Source organism: Mobula birostris, chromosome X, assembly GCF_030028105.1.
Source record: "Mobula birostris isolate sMobBir1 chromosome X, sMobBir1.hap1, whole genome shotgun sequence".
NCBI classification, from domain to species: Eukaryota; Metazoa; Chordata; class Chondrichthyes; order Myliobatiformes; family Myliobatidae; genus Mobula; species Mobula birostris.
Genome location: NC_092402.1, coordinates 56,712,115 through 56,733,351, shown reverse-complemented (window position 1 = coordinate 56,733,351; position 21,237 = coordinate 56,712,115). Strand labels below are relative to the sequence as shown.

Below are 21,237 nucleotides of genomic sequence, written 5' to 3'. Positions count from 1 at the left end.
TATGGAGGCTTAGTGGCCACTTTTATGTATGTGAAGTGAATATCCGGGCAGGGAATCAAGTGGGAACAATTGGCTCTTTCTTTTTAAAGAAAAATAAATGGCCATGAGTTTGGCTATAATATTTTCAACATTTGGGTGGGGATTTGTAACAGTTACTCTGTGTGTTTGTATCTGTGCTCATCTATTGTTCAAATCTTGCAGGAAGTGGAGCCCAATTCCCCTGCTGCATTAGCTGGTCTGAGGCCATACACAGACTACATTATTGGAGCTGAAGCCATACTCAGTGAGGTGACTGCAAATTGCTGCTTTTTCCTCCTTGGAGGGAGTTATTAAATCTGTATGTGAATATAAGAAACAGAAGCAAGAGTAAGCCATTCAGCCCCTCAGACTTGCTCTACCATTGAACAGAATGTAGCTGAACGTTCACCTCAATGCCACTTTCCTGTAATAACCCCAGTCCTGTAAAGTCCTTAATATCTAAAGATACATTCATTGTTCTCTAATGTACTTGGTAATTAAGCCTCCCCAGCCCTCTTGTTAGAAAGTTTCAAAGAGACTCAACCCTGTGAGTGAAGAAGTTTCTTTTCTGCTTGTCCAGAATGGCTGATTCAGTATTTTGAGACTGTGACCCTGGTTCAAGATGCCCCAACCTGGGAAACATTCTTGCATTTTCTCTGTCAGGCCTTATGAGAATTTTGTTTCATTGAGATAGCTTCTTATTCTTTTGAACGCAACAAATATGTTTATATGATGAACATGCCATCTCAGGAGGCAATTTAGTTTGTGCTTTTTCACAAATATATCCTTAGGAGGTAAAATTAGGTTCATCCATAATATTCTAGATGTAGTCCCACCAGGGTCTAATGTAGTTAGAGTAAAACTTGTGTAGTCTTTTATTTGGGTCATTTTGCAATAAGGCCCACCATACCTTCTCAAAGCAACACATACAAAATGCAGGAGGAACTCAGCAGACCAGGCAGCATCTATGGAAAAGAGTACAGTTGCTATTACGGGCCGAGTTGACTGTACTCTTTTCCAGAGATGCTGCCTGGCCTGCTGAGTTCCTCCAGCTGAGTGTGAGTGTGTGAGTTTGGATTTCCAGCATCTGCAGATTTTCTCCTGTTTGTGATTTGGAATACCAACATACCTTCTGCCTTCCTAATTGCTTGCTGTAGCAGCACGATAACTTTCAGTGATCTGTGTTCGAGGACATCCGGGTTCCTCTGAGCACCAGTACCTCCCGGTTTCTTACTTTTCTATTACTTTTTGACCAAAAGTATGATTTGACTTTTTTCTGTATTATGTTTTTAGTCATATCCTTGCTCATTAGTTTAGCCTGCCTATATCCACCCTAAAGCATTTCTGCATTCTCCTTGTAGGCCACAGGCCCTGTTTTCTCTTCTATATAGCTCTATGACACTATTGATGTCAGGCTAACTAGTCTATAGTTTGTTTTCCTTCTGTCCTTTCTTGTCTGAGGAAAACCATCTATCTGTAATTATCAAGAAGAGTTAAAGATGACATCATGAGCACTTTCCTTTGATCTGATATAGCCAAGACAGCAATATTTTATTAAAAATGGACCAGGAGTATGAAATTCTGCAAGATGATAGTCAATGCATCCACCATCTCCACAACCTGCATCCTAAGGTTTTGAAGGTAGTTGCTCTCGCGTTTTGGGGATTTATTGTTTTTCATTTTGACTAATCCATTACTTTCACTATTACCATTTTTTTCTCATTGATGCTAATTTCTTTTGTGCTCATTTACTGTAGATGTGCAGTCCTCCACTATTTCTGACTGATTTTCCGTATATTTTCTATCACTTTCCATTTCTTCATCCCTCACCCTGAAAATAGTTTTTTCTGTCTCATCCTGTTGGGGAAAGCACATTAATCTTTACCTTTTGGCATATCTATCGCAGCTCCTGCAGTTTGTTTTGTACTTCTTGCTGGTCTGCCCTTGTGTTCTGATTTCCCTTTCCTAATCAAAGTCTTGCTTCCTTTGGATTCTGAAGCTTTTGCAAGTTTACTGCTGTTTTGGCACCATTATATCAAAAGGGAAAAGCTCATAATGTTATATTTAACTTTCCTCCTAGATCTCTTTGCTTTTTATTTGTTTTTGGAGTGATTAACTTGAATGTCAGTTCTAGATTTCTTATATCTAATTTTCACCTCATGCCTTCATAGTTGCTTTATATGCTGGTTTGTGATTTGAGTAAACACTTTCAATTGTTTTATGTAATGATCACTGAGACCTAAATATCCATTAAGTTCCTTCATATGATGCAATACTACATCTTGATGCAGCCTCTTCCACTCTTCTGCAAAATGTTGATTTTTTTTTAGGATTCTGACTTTCCAGGAATGTTTTCCACATTATTGCTGCCAGTCTGATTTTTTTTTTCCGTGTGTGTGTATATTTTTTATATATACACATACACACATACACGATTAAAGTGACATGCCCCTCTAATTTCCTGATTTGTACCCAACTCTATGGTCCCACTGCTGTTTGGGGTCCTGTGTACAACTCCCACCAGAGTCCCCTGCCCCTCACAGTTTCTTAGCTCTACCAAAACCAACTACTATTTGATTTTTCTGAGCTAAGATCCTTAAAAGCAGTAGAGTTATCCCATTCTTTAATATCATGGCTTTATGCATTTTCCATCTATCCTTTCTCCTCTAAAAGCAAAGTATGATGTATTTAATTCCTAATCTAAATCATCTTGCAGCCTCATCTCTCTAGCAGTAATTAATTTGGGCCTATTTATTGGTTTTTATGTGTGGCATTAATTCACCTACCTTGTCACAAATATTGTTTATGTTCAAATAAACAGTTTTGTCTATAACCTTTTCTGCATTTGTCCTGAACCCACCCCACCCTGTCCTCTCTCTCATCCATCATCTACAGGCCTAGTTATTCAACTTGTCAAGCCACAAGTCCTAGCCTGATTCAAGAGAAGCTTGTCTTGACAGAACAGTTTCCTCTTTCCCCACTACTGGTGCCAGCCGTGTGAACTGAAACTCACTTCTCATGCCAGTCTTTGGGCCACTTACTACTAGATTTGCCTTGTGCTAATTTGTACGTGGCTCATGTAGTAATCCAGTGATTTATCATTTTTCTAGTTCTGCTATCTTTATATTTTCCTCAGGAGAACCACTTTATTTATCCTTTCTATGTCACTGGTTCTCCACCTAACAGTACTATTCCTTATTACTGATATTATCTTTTTCACTCCCTCAATTTGAATGGCTTCCTGCTCCACAGTGCTGTGATCATTTTGCTCATTATCCCAGCAGTCACCACTTTCATTCACGCAGGCTGCAAGAACCTCAAACCTGTTGAACATATTCAAGCTTGAGGCTCCTGCAGCACTACATTCTGTTTCCCAATGCTTTTATTAACTGCATTTCACATACTGAAATATAACCATGCATTTCTTGTTAAGATTGTCAGAAAAAGCATTTAAGTCATGGAAACAGATTTGCAAGGCAGTTACTCAGTACACCTACTGAGAACTCTAAGGATCATGGAGTATCTCAATTATTGTTCAATATCTGAAGCTACAGTAGCATTAACCAATGCTGCTTAATGGTTTTGTAGATGTATATGTTGGCTGATATGATAATTATTGAAGAACAGAATTAAAAGTTCTGTGAGATGTGCATCTTGTATTGCTATCTCAATGACTGATATTTAAATGCACATCATTGCAACCTTATGTTGTATGTAGCTTTAATTTTCACATGTATTATGACCACACAGCAGGGAGGGAAGTCGCAAACTGGAGGTGATCAGTGTAGTTACATAGTGTCTATTTCTTTCTTCCTTAGTTTGCTGCAATTGCATTTATTTTGCCAGATTAAGTGGAATCATGGCTGTTAATTCTCATGTGGGGAAGCTGTGATTTGTTTGTTCCTCTGGTGATTTAACTGTGCACAAGCCTGTGTGACCCCAAGTAGGCTCACTATACCTGATTGTTGAAATCCTTTTGTTTTGAGCATGAAATAAGTTGCTTTGTATTCTTTGCAAATAGTGAGGCGGGGTGGTGTGGGAAAGAAACAAGTATTTTTTTTGTGTCTTAACTGTTGGTGACTAGATTGGGGAAGAGGAACAAATCAGAGTACTAATGCTGTATTTTGTTCTTTCAGTCTGAAGATTTGTTCTCTTTGATTGAATCTCACAATGGAAAGCCACTAAAGATCTACGTGTACAACAATGACACAGATAATTGTAGGGAGGTGATTATCACACCAAACAGTGCATGGGGTGGAGAGGGCAGGTATGGTGTGGTCAGATTTACCTTTTTGTTAAGCCTCCTGTACAATTTGTCTGAGTGGTTTGTGTTCAAATTTAGAATGTCTGTCTTATAGTATGGTGATCAGTTATAATGTTAAATAGGGTATGAAGTCTGTTGGTATTAATTCATCAGCTTTACTAAGTAGGTTATGTGGATCTCTATAATATTGAATTATGATTTTCAAAATTTCATGTAATTTTTGTCCTTGCCAGTTAATATTTTTTGTTTCTTAAACAAAAAATGTGCTGAAGCCAAATTGTGTGATGAAACATGCTTAGTGGATGTAAATATTCTAGGTCTACTAAATCTGGCATGATTAAGCATTGCAGCTTCTTCACCACCCCATGATCCTATTGTCCCACTGAAATGATGTCTTTGGCAATCAAGATGATACCTTGGTTCCATCTGGGTGTTGTGGGGGTGGGGGGGGAGGTAGGGCACAACCTTGGGGAAAATTCAACACTTGAGAAGTGTCCAAGTGGTTCCAAAAGATGAGTAACCATGAAATGTACTGGCCATTAACTTACCTCATAAAATGCTTGGAAGCTTACTACAACTCGATGCAATTAGGACCCTCAGTAATTCTGTTTTAAATCATCCATGTGCTGATCTACAATTATACCCATCAACCTGCAACATGACCAGTACAGCACCTTGTTTTATAATGAGGGTTTTTTCATATTGAAATATAATTGGATTTTCATAGGTCCTGCCCTTAGTGAATTAGTCATGTTTAGGTTGACATTACCTGTGGCTGTGCTAGAACCACATGCTGGTAATCAGTGGCCTATGTGCACAACCAAACCAGCTTTAGGAGTAGCTTACAGCTATTTGTATTGGTCAGTGCAAACCTGTGGCATAGTGAAGTACATGTTGTATATTGATCAATTCTGAGCTGGACTGTCTACAGTGTTGGAAGTAGTTTTTCAATTGTTTTGAAACAAAAAAACAGGTCTAGGCATTAGCAAAATAAACACGAAGTTACCCATTGTCTGATCCCAACCACGAGCTTAGATGTAAAAGGATGTGTTTTCAATACCTTTTTGCTTGGGACTGAAGTCCCTCAGTTTGATGAGCCCAAGATGAATATCCTTTATTGAGTGTATGGCCTCTGCAAGAGGTTCAAAGCTGGGGGTACATGAGGCCCAGATTAAGGATCTTGACCCAAAATATCAACTGTCCAACACCCCTTTTCTTCTCTTCTCTCTCCCCCCCACCCCAGATTCTGCCTGACCTGTTGAGTTTTTCCACAGTCTTGTTCATTGCTTCATATTCCAGCATCTGCAGTCTCTTGTGTCTCCTGTACAGGGGATCCCCACGCTGCGGAACAGCTGACTTGCAGACATATAACTACGCAAATTCTCCCATAAATTTTAAAAGAATTTTTCAAGATGGGAAAGTTCGTTACAGAAATGTAAACATCTTCAGGACTTGAATTGCTATATGGAATAAGATATAGGAGCAGAATTAGGCCATTCAGCCCATGTAGTCTGCTCTGCTATTCCATCATGGCTGATCCCGGATCCCACTCAACCCCATACATCTGAATCTTGCCATATCCTTTGATGTCCTGACCAATCACAAAACTATCAACTTCTGCTTTAAGTGTACCCACAGATTTGGCCTCCACCGTAGTCTGTGGCAGAGCAATTCACAGATTCACTGCTCTCTAGCTTAAAAAAAATTCTTCCTTACCTCCATTGTAAAAGGTCATCTTAAAGTTTTGAGGCTGTGCCCTCTAGTTCTGGATACATCCACCAGAGGAAGCATCTTCTCCACATCCACCTGATATAGTCCTTTCAACATTCGGTAGGTTTCACTGAGACCCCCACACATTCTTCTAAATTACAGCGAGTACAGGCCCAAAGCTGCCAAACACTCCTCGTATGTTAACTCCTTCATTCCCAGAATCATCCTCATGAACCTCCTCTGGACTCTCTCCAATGTCAACACATCCTTTCTGAAATATGAGATCCAAAACTGTTGACAATACTCAAAGTGTGGCCTGACTAGTGTCTTATAAAGGCTCAGCATTATCTCCTTGTTTTTATATTCTATTCCCCTTGAAATAAATGCCAACATGCATTGGCCACCTTTACCACAGACTTGACCTGTAAATTAACCTTCTAGGAGTCTTGCATGAGGACGCCTAAGTCCCTTTGCACCTCTGATGTTTGAATTTTTTCATCATTTAGATGATAATCTGCACTATTGTTCCTTTTAACAAAATGCATTATCATACATTTCCCAACACTGTATTCCATCTGCCACTTTTTGCCCATTCTTCCAATTTGTCCAAGCCCTTCTGCAATCACATTGATTCCTCAGCACTACCTACCTTCATATCATCTGCAAACTTTGCCACAAAGCCATCAATTACATTATCCAAATCATTGACAAACAATGTGAAAAGTAATGGTCCCAATACTGACCCCTGAGGAATAGTATGGGAGATGATGTAATTCCCTTTTTCTCTCTCCCCCACCAACCACCCCTCCAGTAACCAAACAGATACATCATCTTTAAGAACACAGCTGCCAGTTCACTGAGAGACTGCTTAAGATTTGCTTTGGAAACTGACCACTTGTAAAATGCTTCTATCAAACAATGTAATGATATTTGATACTTTAAGGCCATTGATGTGGGGCATACTAATTCTGTACCATTGTAAACACAGTGGAGAAGACAAATGTGCATGTTAATCAAAATCATTGAAATTGTTCATTGCTGATTTGTGGAAAGTTCAGTTTACATGCAGTTCTCAGGAACAGGACCCTTGTGTAACTCCAGGGACTGCCTATACTTTTTAGAAAGGATAACTCGGCTACTTGAAATTGATGCAGAGTGTAAAGCCTGAGGCGCGTGGTTTAATTGTTTGTACCTTTTTTTTTCTGTCCCCAGCTTGGGCTGTGGAATTGGCTATGGATACCTGCACCGGATACCAATCCGTAAGCAGCTAATAGAGCGGAAGGTAACTCCAGTTCTCCGAACTAGCTTGCCTGTGAGTCCCATGGTAAGTACTAGAAAATAGTGACAGAGGTGTTGTGTTTACTTAATGTATTAGCTCTCCAGCTACAAGCAAGCATAAACCTGGGTGGTAATTTTATTGGTACTTTTGTGTGATTATTTTTTTCAGTGTAGCATTTTGGAACAATTCCTCACATGAGTTTTGCTCTAATCTAGCAATGTGATTTACATTTGACAGAGGATTTAAACCAGTGCAGCTTGTTTTTTTTTGGTCTGTTGATTCCAGGGAATATTTAAAATGCATATCATTCAAAGAAAAGCATTTAGGTCTGACTCTTCCTTCAACCACTGCTACCCAGACAGTTCCATCAGTCACTTGTCCATCTGCAGCTTGTGGGATTTTACTATGCGCAAAAGAGCTGTCACATTCACTGTTGTAACCAACTGTGCACATTACTGCAATTCATTGTATGTGAAACTTTTTTAATAGGGGAAATGCCAAGTACTAGGAAATGAGTGGATTGTGTGGAGCAGTAGAAGGTGTTGCTGGATGTAGAGAAATACAACGTAATACAACTGTGGAAGGGAAGAATCAACCAACATTATTAAATCTAACTTTTTATTATTGTGTAAACAGGCCAGTATCAGATTGGTGCTTGTGTGCAGTTGACCCAACAGCAACCACACATTGAAAGTGGTATTTGAGAATTGTGCATGAAAGGCACATTCTACATTTTTTCCCCGCCCTGAATAGTTCTTGAAATCATGGTCAGATTTGGTACTGTGAGTAATTGGTATTATTTAAATCGGTTTCAGAAAGTCTCAGCTAGTTTTGTAGTATATACTTGATTGTTTTACAACATTTGAGGGATGGTGTATCCTGAAATTGGTCACAGGTTGCGCCGTCATGCATATAGCTAGGGTACTTTAAAACTTGAAGTGACCCATTCTTCATTTGTTGATCCTAGACAGTTGAAAGTTGGCAGTCTGCAACAAACAATCTGCTGGAGGAACAGTGGGTCGAGCAGCATTTGTAGGGGAGAAAAGAAATTGTTGAAGTTTCAGGTCAAAAGCCTGCATCAGGACTGAAACACTAATAATTCCTTAGTAGCATGCAGCTTGCAAGGCTCCTGTTTATCTATTGACTTTCTCTGATGGTACAGGAAGGTATTCCTATTGCTTGTAAAGGGGAAGCTTGCCATATGTACCTGGAGGCATATGACAAGATAGGCAGAACTCAGCATGGATTCCTTAAAGGAAAATCCTGCCTGACAAACCTATTACAATTTTTTGAGGAAATTACCAGTAGGCTAGACAAGGGAGATGCAGTGGATGTTGTATATTTGGATTTTCAGAAGGCCTTTGACAGGGTGCCACATGAGGCTACTTAACAAGATAAGAGCCCATGGAATTACGGGAAAGTTACATACGTGGATAGAGCATTGGTTGATTGGCAGGAAACAGAGAGTGGGAATAAAGGGATCCTATTCTGGTTGGCTGCTGGTTACCAGTCGTGTTCCACAGGGATCAGTGTTGGGGCCGCTTCTTTTTACATTGTACATCAACGATTTGGATTATGGAATAGATGGCTTTGTGGCTAAGTTTGCTGATGATATGAAGATAGGTGGAGGGGCTGGTAATGCTGAGGAAACGGAGAGTCTGCAGAGAGACTTGGATAGATTGGAAGAATGGGTAGAGAAGTGGCAAATGAAATACAATGTTGGAAAGTGTATGGTTATGCACTTTGGCAGAAAAAATAAACGGGCAGGCTATTATTTAAATGGGGAAAGAATTCAAAGTTCTGAGATGCAACGGGACTTGGGAGTCCTCGTACAAGATACCCTTAAGGTTAACCTCCAGGTTGAGTCGGTGGTGAAGAAGAGAAATAGAGTATAAGGGTAGGGATGTGATGTTGAGGCTCTATAAGGCACTGGTGAGACCTCACTTGGAGTACTGTGGGCAGTTTTGGTCTCCTTATTTAAGAAAGGATGTGCTGACGTTGGAGAGGGTACAGAGAAGATTCACTAGAATGATTCCAGGAATGAGAGGGTTAACATATGAGGAACGTTCGTCCGCTCTTGGACTGTATTCCTTGGAGTTTAGAAGAATAAGGGGAGACCTCATAGAAACATTTTGAATGTTAAAAGGCATGGACAGAGTGGATGTGGCAAAGTTGTTTCCCATGATGGGGGAGTCTAGTACGAGAGGGCATGACTTAAGGATTGAAGGGCGCACTTTCAGAACAGAAATGCGAAAAAATTTTTTTAGTCAGAGGGTGGTGAATCTATGGAATTTGTTGCCACGGGCAGCAGTGGAGGCCAAGTCATTGAGTGTATTTAAGGCAGAGATTGATAGGTATCTGAGTAGCCAGGGCATCAAAGGTTATGGTAAGAAGGCGGGGCAGTGGGACTAAATAGGATAAAATGGATCAACTCATGATAAAATGGCGGAGCAGATGCGATGGGCCGAATGACCTACTTCTGCTCCTTTGTCTTACGGTCTTATGTCAGAGAACATACAGTGAAGGTCTGAGAAAGGAAATGAGAAGCAATTGCCTATCTGTTGAGGTACTAATATTAATGAAAGTTCAAAGATCTTTTATTGAAATGCCAACAGAGATAAATTATGAAATGGATAACTTTTAGTGGAGCTTAGCTGAGGTGCTAAATAAGTACTGAATTTGGGTATTTGCCAAAGCTATGATAAGAGATTTTTTTTTTTGGATAAGATATGGAAAATAGAGAACATACAGAAGGCTGTTGGAACCTGAGTGGCAAAGTAAGTCTGTAGCAAGTAAGGATGTATATTACCATCAGAATCTTCCAAACCAATTGAAGGGTTGAGTGATAATGTTTGGTGGAGGGGGGGCCCTGGAGAAAATGCTGCCCCAAAAAGGGGTGAAGGATAAACGTGGAGCTGCTGTCTGACAGTTCCAGTGACCTGGGTCATACCTGAGCTGTTGCATGTTTTTCTTCAGGTGTACCAGATTCCTTCCACATCCTGAGCCATGCGGGTTCATAGTCAGCTGCTAAGTTGCCTCGAATGGGTAGGTGAACAGTAGGAGTTGATGGACATTTTTTTTTCTCCTCCAGTCCTGATGAAGGGTCTTGGCTCGCAACGTCAGCTATACTTTTTTTTTTCCACAGATGCTGCCTGGACTGCTGAGTTCCTCCATCATTTTGTGTGTGTTGCAGGGAGAACTGCTGTTTGTTATGCTTGATTACTGCCAATTTTTAAATTTGAAGATAACATGAAACTTGGAAAATGTAGTAAACTGTAAGGAAGATAATGGTCTTCAAAAGGATATCCAATGAGCTGGTGGAATGGGTTGGCAGGGTAAATCTGAATTTCAAAGTAGAAAGCATTATATTTTGACAAGATGAAAAAAGACCTCACAAAATGGTACAATTTTAAAGAAGGATGTTTATGCACATAATCTTAAGGATTGTAGGGTAGGCTAACAAAGTAGTTATCAACGCAATCTTAATAACTTTAATGATCTTTATAAAAGTTATTCTCAGCCTATATAAAACATGCAGCTTGATCTGGGGTAAAATATTGGAACAGATTTTGCTGGACCTTGTCAGACAATTTGCTCTGTATGTAGCAAAACTGGGGACAATCATTGTGACTGACTGCTGCATTGAGTTCTGTGGTGGCATCTGACTCTTCAAGTCCTGGACTGAAAACATCTCCACAGAAGTCCATGATTTCCATGGGAATAGCTAAATACAGGTCATTCCCTTTGGAACTGCCAACCTTGGCCAGGAATATTTAGTCCAGAGTGTCCGATATTTGGCAGCATGCTTTTGGAACAGTGTGAAAGCTTTGAAGAGGGTACAGAAAAGATTTAAACTGTTAAATCTTTTCTGGAATGAAGAACAGTGGGTACCTAGAGAACTTGGTGAAGCTGCTGTTCTTCAGAACACACTAAGGAGATTTGAGATACTGAAAATTACTCATGGTTTGGATAGCTTCACTTTAGTTTCAGTGGTTGAAGGATGATAACGCCAGGGGACAGGTCCAAGGTCATTGGCAAAGAACCAGCAGCAAAATGAGCAACATGAATTGATGGAATATGAAGAGCAGCATGGAACCAATTGGATTGCTCTCAAAAAATCTGGGACAGACTTGGTGGGCCAGATGAACTTTACTAGTACTGTACCATTGTATGATTGTGCATTTTATTAAGTAACCTGCGCTCAAATTGGTGCCAAAGCGCAAAATAGAATGCTCTGCACAGTGGGCAAGTAACAGTTCTGCAGTGAATTAGGACCATGGTGTTGATTATGGCAGCAAGTTTTAAGCAGAGCCAGGTCTTCCATGATTTATGCTGTCTAAATATGATATTGTGGTTTTTATAGCTGCTCCTATTCAGTGTTAGTTTTTTATGTAGTCTGATGTTGTGTGTGAAATCCACAGAAGTTGAGTATTAATTGGTTATTATTTAAGACACCAAAAAATCCCAGGGAATACATGTGAGCGTTGGAAGCCATTCTGCCTGGAGCAAAATGTGCGTACTTGTTCTTCCTCTCGTGTGCCGTGTTGGTGATGACACATTTAGGGTTAAGTTCTAAAGTTTCTTTTCTTTGTAGGTTCCTCTTTCAGCTCCAAGTGCTCCTGCAATGAATAACATGCCCTCAGGTCTGCCAAAGGAGCTGAGTGATCTCAGGCTGAAAACAGCATCTACTTCAGTCCCAGGCACATTCTCACCAGGTACTGGTAGAAATACTTTAATGGTGCAATTACATCAAGTACTTCTCAACATGATTTCTGGAGTGCCAGCTCTTGCACCCTGTGCTGTTGAAATCATCTGTTTTAAATAACAGGGAGATTTCGGCAGTACTCTTATCATGGGTACAAGCACTGCCAATAATGTGGGAAGATCTTACTCCACTCCTGCATATTCCTATAATCTTTTCAGTTTCTTAATCAGTCCACTGTAGCTGCAGTAAGTTCTAGCCTGAAGCAACTGCCAAGGCACTTTGAAAATTGGCTCTCAGACACAGAACTTCCATCAACCAAAAGAATAAGTGCATGAAAATGTACCCACCAAGCTTCTCACCATCCTGACTTTTGGAAACGCATCCTAATTGAGTCAAAATCCTGGAACTTTCACCTTGAGAGCACTGTGGTACCAGCTTCATGACACAATGATAATGGTTCAAGAAGGCAGCTAACCACCACTCAGACAATTAAGGATGACTGTTGGAACAAAAATAAGTTATTCAGATTCTTAAGCCTGTTCTGGCATTTGACTTTTGATGACTGCTCTGTATCAACTCCATTAACCTGCTTTGGTTATGTAAACCTTACTACCCAAAAATAATCCTTCAGTTCCCATTTGAAATTGTTCCCTTGCTGAGGTTGCTTTTTGGGGGAGCAAGTTCCAAGATTTCTACACCTGTGTGGAAAGATGCTTCCTGACATCACCCTTGATCAGCCCAGCCTTAATTTTAAGGTTATACCCCCCCCCCTGCTTGCTCTGTACCCCCAATCAATCTTAAAATTGCTGGGTTAGATCACCCTTTCATTCTGTCTATTCAAGAGAATACAGGCATAATCTGAGCATTATATCTTAATTTAACCTTTTAATTGTAGTGCATCTGTACTGTACCCTTTCTAATCCAGTGTCTTTCCTGTGTCATGATGCCCAGTCTTTGTGGCTAAAAACGCTCAGCAGGTTGGATTCAATCATTCACTTCCTTGCAGATTGTGCAGTTTTCAAGCTCTAAATGCAAGCTCTTCTGCTATCCAATTCAATTGCAATGGATCTGCTTGAATCAGTAAATGCAAATCTCCAAAAGCAGCACTGGTCAGTATTGGCTTGGGGAAATCTGGCAGGGTTAGTGGAATTGTCCAGTTGTTTCCCAGGTGCTGGCTATGCCAGTTGGTTGAGGTGCTTGGAAGATTTGTCTGCCATTCAAATCTGACAAACTGAAGAAGGGCCAAGGAACTAGATGCCACGAGAGAAAGCACCTTTAGTAGCCGAACAGTTGACAGAACTGGATTGGGCGTGGAGGAGACTGAGGGCTCTGAACGTGGGAGCAGAGGAGACAACTGTTAATACTTGGAAGTTGATGCTGCAATGCTCCATGAACAGTAGAAATTATGTGGTGTTGCTGTATTAGTTCTAACTTGCTGTATTGCAGACCTCCTCGTGTTTTTCTTTCTAGTGATGTGCTTTGGATGTTTAGCTATCATAGGTCTTGTGTGCACATACCTTTTTTGATTTTGCAAGTGATTCTGTACTGAGCAAATTTTAGCACTGCTTGCTGGGATTTAAACACAGAGCGTGGCTGTATCTGACAGTAGTTTTGTTTTTTGCCTTGTACTTTTTGCCCCTATTAAGTGAAGGCTGGTCCACTCCATCTGGCACTTGTAGGCAGTTTTTATTTAAGCCTCTTTCTCTTTAGGTTCTAGTATGTGTCAACTAGACCTATGACTTTTGTCCTTCCAGTTATGTTATTTTACATTTAAATCTTCTATTCATCAACAAATCCCATGCTGTCTTGTGGATTGTTCAGGTATTGCAGCCTTCCAGCAAGAGGATAATAAAGCTATAGATAATAATTCAGAAAGGTAATAAACTCCCAAGTTACAAACGTCGATGGATGTACAGCCTGTACATACAAGCATTCAGGAGACCACCGTGTTGGGTTTTCCAGCTACTGTGGCACTATAGGCAGCTTGTGGGAACTCGGTTTGTGGCAACTTCTGGTTGAGCTACACACTAACCTTGTTGGCCTATGTTTTTATTTAATTATATTGCCAGTCAGCTGCATTTTCAACTTGCAAATTGCTTGGGTTTGAATTCTCAGGAACAAAATCATGTCCTAACCTGGGAAAGGATCTATAATGTACTTGTTCTGAAAAAGTACCTTTTTTGTTTTTACTATGGATGTACCTTACAGTGCAAGTTTGCCTCATGACCATCAATGCTGTCTCATGGCTAAATACTATATTTGTCAATTACAGTTTGAATCTTTCAACAGTGAATTAAGACACTTGGTATATACAGTGTATGTCTGTGTATTTTTTTTTAAACTTGGTATTTTGTTTCATTGCATATTGCTTCACCTGGTCAAGTTATTTTCTTTCCCCTTCTTTGGTTGAGAACAATTTTCTAAGATTTTGCATGGCCTGAATCCTGTCAGCATTGTGGGAGTACCTTTGTCTCGCAGACTACAGTGCTTCAGAAAAGCAGATTACCACCACTTCCTTGAGCAATTGGGGATGGGCTTTAAATACTGGACTTGCATTGGTGAGGACCAGAGGATGTTCACAAGAATGATCCTGGGAATGAAAGGTTAACATATGATTGGTGTTTGATGGCTCTGGGCCTGTATTCACTGGAGTTTAGAAGAATGAGGAGGGATCTCATTGAAACCTATTGAATGTTGAAAGGCTTGGATGAAGGAGGGGATGTTCAACAGTGAGAGTCTAGGACCAGAGGGCAGAGCCTCGGAATAGTAGGGTGCCCCTTTAGAACAGTGATGAGGAGGAATTTCTTTAGCCAGAGGATAGTGAATCTGTGGAATTCATTGCCACAGATGGCTGTGAAGGCAAAGCCATTGGGATATTTAAAGCGGAAGCTGAAAGGTTCTTGATTAGTAAGGGTGTCAAAGATCACAGAGAGAAGACAGGAAAATGAGGTTGAAAGACAATATATCTGCTATGATGAAATGGCGAAGCAGACTTGATGAGCTGAATGGCCTAATTCCACTCCTACGTCTTGTGGTCATATTCATTAAGGTCTCACCCATCTGGTATGCCTCCGCACGTAGATAAGCATATTGACCCTGTACTTGCCCTAGTTACACTTTTGCTCTTAATGTGTCTATCTAATCTAATCTGAACAACAAATTTCACAACATATGCCAGTGATTTTCAACTTGATTCTGATATGTGATGTCTCTCAGAATTCTCCTATCTGTTAAAGCTATCAGCACTAGTTCCTGTATGATTTGTCATTACGTTGCCCTACTTCCTCCAAGTTATTTATCTACAGTCCTCAATCTTCAATCCTTACACATTTAAGTGGCTGAACTTTTTTTTTTGTTGAAACCATCACCTGTGAAGATACAACTAAGTTTATTCACTCATAATTTAGGTTCTTGTCTCTGATCTTGTAACAGCACCCATCACTACTTTTGAACTTCACCTACAGCCATCCACTTATTTGGATTCTTTGACTCGAATCAGATTCCAACTTCGTGCATATTTTTGTTCAACTGTCAATGTACAGTAGCTGCTTGGTAGCTCATATTTCTTTCCCATTGCACACTTGCAACTGCATAAACACCCAACTAATTAGTTAGATTACATTTTGTCAATAAACTTGTACTAAAGACTGCATATATTAACTTTCAGGCTGCCATTCAATTTTCCCTCAACAGCTGAATCACAGAAGTGTTACTATGATGTGAAACAACATACCAGTCTCCATTATAAATGTGGACAGCAATTTACTTTTCATTTTACATTGTAGGTATGATGGATGACTTTAAAATGGCATTTAGATTAAATCCCTACAATTTGCAGAATTATCTGATCTGCAGATCTATCTGTTCTACAGATCTATCCAGGATGTAATGCTACTTTTGTCTATCGCAGCCAATTTTATCTATAAGTGCTGTCTTAATTTTTCAGTTTTCCAAGCTCTGATTATGTTGTTACATTTTTCTTTTTCATTATTCGTACAATTGACATCATTAGTGTTTTTCCAAAAGATTTGGAAAATTTTAATTATCCAGCTTTTCTGATACCACAAGGTATTGGAGCAGAACTAGGCCATTTGGACCATCGAGTCACTCTGCCATTTCATCATGGCTGATCCATTTTTCCTCACATCCCCAATCTTCTGCCTCCTTCCCTGACCCTGACCAATCAAGAATCTATTGACCTCTGTCTTAAATATACATAAAAACTTGGCCTCCACAGCTGCCTGCAGCAAAGAATTCCACAGATTCACCACTCTCTGGTTAAAGAAATTCCTCCTCATCCTCTCCATTCTAAAAGGACACCACTCTTTTGAGGCTGTGTTCTGTGGTCTTGGACTCTCCTACCATTGGAAACATCCACTCTATCAAAGCCTTTCACCATTTGATAGCTTTCAATGAGATCACCCCTCATTCTTCTGAATTCCAGTGAATACAGGCCCAGAGCCATCAAATGCTCTTCATATTACAAGCTGGAATCATTTTCGTGAACCTCCTTTGAACACTCTCCAGATTCAGCACATCCTTTCTAAGTTGAGGGGCACAAAATTGCTCACAATACTCCAAGTGAGGCCTCACCTGTGCTTTATAAAGTCTCGAATTGCATCCTTGCTTTTGTATTCTAGTCCTCTTGAAGTGAATGCTAACATCGCATTTGCCGCCTTCACCACAGAATCAACCTGCAAATTAACATTTTAGGGAATCCTGAACAGGAAGTGACCATACACTTCCTGACACTGTATTCTATCTGCCACTTCTTTGCTCATTCTTCTATCAGTCTAAGTCCTTCTGCAGACACTCTACTTCCTCAAAACTACCTGCCCCTCCACCTATCTTCATATCATCTGCAAACTTTGCCATAAAGCCATCAATACCATCATCCAAATTATTGACCTATATCTGTCCCAACACAGACCCCAGTGAGACGCCACTAGTCATCAAAAGCCAACCAGAAAAGACTCCCTTTATTCCCACTCTTTGCCTCCTGCCAGTCAGCCAATACTTTATCCATGCTAGAATCTTTCCTTTACTACCATGAGTTCGTAGCCTGTTAGATAGCCTCATGAGTGCCACCTTACCAAAGGCCTTCTGAAAATCCAAGTACACAATATCAACTGATTCTCCTTTGTCTATCCTGCTGCTTATTTATTCAAAAAATTCCAACAGATTTGTCAGGCAAGGTTTTCCCTTGAGGAAACTATGCTGTCTACGGCCTATTATACTCCCAAATACCCTGAGACCATATCTTTAATGATCAGCTCCAACATCTTCCCACTCAGAGGTCAGACTAACTGGCCTATAATTTTTCTTCTGCCTATCTCCCTTCTTGAGGCACTAATTAAGAAATTTGTTCCTTTTGTTCTTCGTGAACTTTTTTCTTCTGTCTTTCCCCAGGGTCTTTAATTTATGCAAGTACTTAACCTGTCTTTGCTTTCTTTAATCCACATGCTTCCTTACTTGCATTATCAACATCTTGCTCAGACTCCTGAGCCTTAGGAAATTCTCAATTTTAGACAAAAAAAACATGCATACACATAACCAGCTCTGTGCCTTTTACAAAACCACACAGAATGCGTCAAATTTCACTGCAGCTTGTAAGATTTGGGTCAAAGTGCTATCAATCTAGTGTGGTTTAGTTCCCTTACTTTAGCGACATTGTTGTATTTATGCTATTTCTTGTAAAGCTGCATTGAAAATCTCACCAGCTAACCTGTCCTGTACCCACTTAGTGTTGAACTCCTTTTTACTTGGGGCATTATGACATAATGGATATGTTCATTGAGACCAACTAAAGTAATTAAATATAGGAGTGGTTTAACAGTCTGGGAGTCCTAATTTGTTGGGTGCCATGTAGTGTAGGAGTTAGCATCTACTGCAGCTTGGGGCGTCAAGAGTCTGAAGTTCCAACACTGTCTATAGGGAGATTGTACGTTGCTTGCTGTGAATGTTTGAGTTTCCTCCAGGTGCTCCAATTTCCTTCCACATTCCAATGATGTACCAGTTAAATCAGTCATTGTAAATTGTACTGTGATTAGCCTCAAGTTAAATAGGTGGGTTGCTGGGCAGTGCAGTCTGTTGGACAAGAAGGGGCTGTTCTGTGCTGTATCTCTAAATAAATAAAATCCAAAGTAGAATCTAATCTTTGAATTGCAATGGCATTAACGTTCCCATTAGTCACAGATCAATTCTACCTTGAGTTGTTTCTCTTCCAGTTGGCACTGATAGGACAATGTTGCCCTTTGCTAATCCTGGGGCTATCAGATGTACTGAAGTCAATTGCTCAACCACATTATTCAGCTCTTGGTTTTGCTTGTTGCATGCCACAATGGTTCTTTTGTGAACACAACAAAGCAACAGTTTAATAAAGTTAGATCTTTTCAAACTCACGGACACCAGGATCTCCACTGCTGTTATTGACTGTTTTTGCTGCTGGTGACATTTATCTTGACAGGAATGGGAAGTTACTTGGTGATATTTAGAAAGCATCATTTAACACAAAGGACTATTGGACTCGAATTGCATTTTATCTTTTAAATTATACTGGCAAATAGAAATTTGATTGTGGTCCGATTTGGTATTGTATTGACGATAAAGCTCTTGAGGCATTCCTGTGACTGAAGCTCCGCACTGCAACTTTGTAGAACTAGGAGTACATAACACTAGTTTGATGCTGTTTTTTTTTCAGTATTTAAAGGGCTGTCTGCTGACATCAGGAGCTGGATTGGGTAATTAAAAAAAAACACAAAATACCAAAGGCCCTTCAGATACAACCAACAGAATGCTTAATCTAACATTCAGCTGCTCATTCATTGGGTGCTTCAGTGATCTTGGAAGAGCCGAGTCCCAGAGAGTCTTCAGCCATTACATCCCTCCTGGAGACCTCTGAGCAAAGTATTTGTAGTCTTAGGTCTTAAACTTCTCTCCATGGAGGTGAAGGTCACAGTAATACGCTGCTTCCTTGCCACGGGATCTTTCCAAATAGCAGCGCGTCTCTCCCTATTCACTGTTGCATCAGAGAGGCTCTGTGCTTACAGAGAAATTATTTTTATTTGACATAGCCCTGATGAAGGGTCTTGGCCTGAAACGTTGACTGTACCTCTTCCTAGAGATGCTGCCTGGCCTGCTGTGTTCACCAGCATCTTTTATGTGTGTTGCTTGAAATTCCAGCATCTGCAGATTTCCTCGTGTTTGCGTTATTTTTATTTGCTTTGATTTCAGTGAAGAGCAGAACAGGTAATAATACCTCAGCCACGACTAGCTTCCTATCTGTACAGGCAGAGGATATTTTTAAAGCTATTTCTTCATGGCATCTGGATATCATTGATAAAGGTGTCATTTATTGCTGTTCCTTAGTTGACCAGTGCCTGCTAAGCTATTTCAGATGGCAGTTCTGGTTACTGAGTTTGGAATCACGTGCAGATGCGATCAGATAAGATATGCAAATCTTATCTGGCGAAAGTTCATGACACTGATCTCACAGTAATCTCATGGTTTCATGATCATCATTATGGATACAACTGCTTTCCTTTAAATACTTAATTAGCTAAATTCTCTAGCTGCTGAGCTAAATTTGAATTGGTGTTTTTGGATTGTTAGTCTAGCTTTCTGGTTTACCACTTCATTAATTCACCTATAGGTTTTGCAGTAAATTAAACCTGTATTCTCCAGTGTAGGAGAATGAGAGGTGATATCACTGAAATGTACAAAGTTATTACACAGCTTGAAAGGCTGGATGCAGGGAGAATACTTACTCTGGCTGAGGAGACCAATGCCAAGGGTTACAGACTTGGAACACGTGCATAATACTGGAAAATGACATTATAGTGGTAGATCAGTCATGATCTTTATGAATAGCAAAGCAGGCTTGAAGGGCCAAATGGCCTACTGCTATTTTTCTACTGCAACACTGTATGCCAGAGAGGTTTGAAATTGGAAACAGATTTGGAAACCACCAACAAACTCTATTAACCCTACCCTAATCACAGGATAATTTACAATGACCAATTAACCTATCCAGTATAGTTTTGGACTGTGAGAGGAAACCGGAGCACCTGGAAAACCCACACATTGCATGGGGAGTATGTATAGACACTCCTTACAGAGCAGTGCTGGAAATGAACTCCAAATGCTGGAAAACCCCGAGCTATAATAGTGTCACACTAACTGTTACACTACCGTGGTGCCAATAGTGGCTAATATAATAAGATAGTTTATAGTAATTATAAACTCTCAACTGTGACTGAAAAGACAGTGACGGAGGGCACAAGTTTAATTAATTGGTGGAAGAACTAGAAGTGATATGATGGAAAACATTTTTGCATAGTGATTGGTTTAGTAATTAAATGTCCTGCTTGAGGGTGGTGAGTAGAGATAAAATGGAATCTCCCAAAAGTGAATTGCAACATTCTTAAAAGAGAAGGCATGCAAGAATACAGGGAAAAGTGAAGGGAAAGGGACTGACTTGATTGCTTTTCAAAGGAATATTCTTATGGGCTGAACATCCTCTCCCTATGCTAGTATCCTGATGTAAGAAGCTGTATTCATTGAAGTCTTGTTTTGCCACTCACCTGCTGCTTGTTAGCCTTGTTTTTTTAAAAAAAAATTAAAACCAGTCAAGTGGAAGAGACCAGTTTGCGTTTTAACTGTCTGATCTAGACAATATCAAATGCAGGTGGAAAGCTTTTGAAAGGGCTTCAATGTCAAATCACAATGAAACCTTTAAATTATCAATAATACTTGAATCAAATATGTTATAATATGGCATGCTTCCCTCTGCAGAACTTAAATGCTAACTGTCTTCCTTACAGGTTCTGTGGGAGTTCCATTGTTTCCTCCTTTGAAGGAACCTTTCACTGTGTCATTAGCGAATGCATCTATTTCCAGTACCATGCCAGGTAAGCCTATGAAAATACATTATGCAATTTGAATAGATTTTGTCACTTAGCTGCTTGGTCTATCTGGTTCTTTATTCATTATACAGTGTAATCTACACAGGTTTCAATGAATTACTTTTTAATACCTTTTAACAGAGGTTAATCAATAAAATTGCATGCCTTGTGTCTTTGGTTTTCCCATTTTTGTACTCCATCTTCCTGTGGACCACCAAAATATTGCTGCATCAAAGAATGCTGTTAAGTTGACACTGCAATGGTATTTGTTGATTTTTTTTTAAAAGGGGTTATTCCTGTTGAGATACAGGAAGGGGAAAATTCACAGATAGAGGGAGAGAGTGGATGATACCAACAT

General features: G+C 39.9%; 1 protein-coding gene across 3 annotated transcripts in view; it reads left to right on the top strand.

The window, feature by feature from the left end:
* Positions 1 to 21,237, top strand: part of LOC140191427 (Golgi reassembly-stacking protein 2-like) — a 55,575-nt gene that overhangs the window by 23,893 nt on the left and 10,445 nt on the right. For 2 of the 3 annotated variants that reach the window (XM_072248842.1, XM_072248843.1), the window contains 5 exons: positions 202 to 288; positions 4,155 to 4,285; positions 7,205 to 7,316; positions 11,866 to 11,986; positions 20,799 to 20,885. In XM_072248842.1, coding sequence (XP_072104943.1) covers positions 202 to 288; positions 4,155 to 4,285; positions 7,205 to 7,316; positions 11,866 to 11,986; positions 20,799 to 20,885 — 538 coding nt within the window. The remainder of the gene's footprint in view (positions 1 to 201; positions 289 to 4,154; positions 4,286 to 7,204; positions 7,317 to 11,865; positions 11,987 to 20,798; positions 20,886 to 21,237) is intronic. The other variant, XM_072248844.1, reaches the window with a different exon arrangement.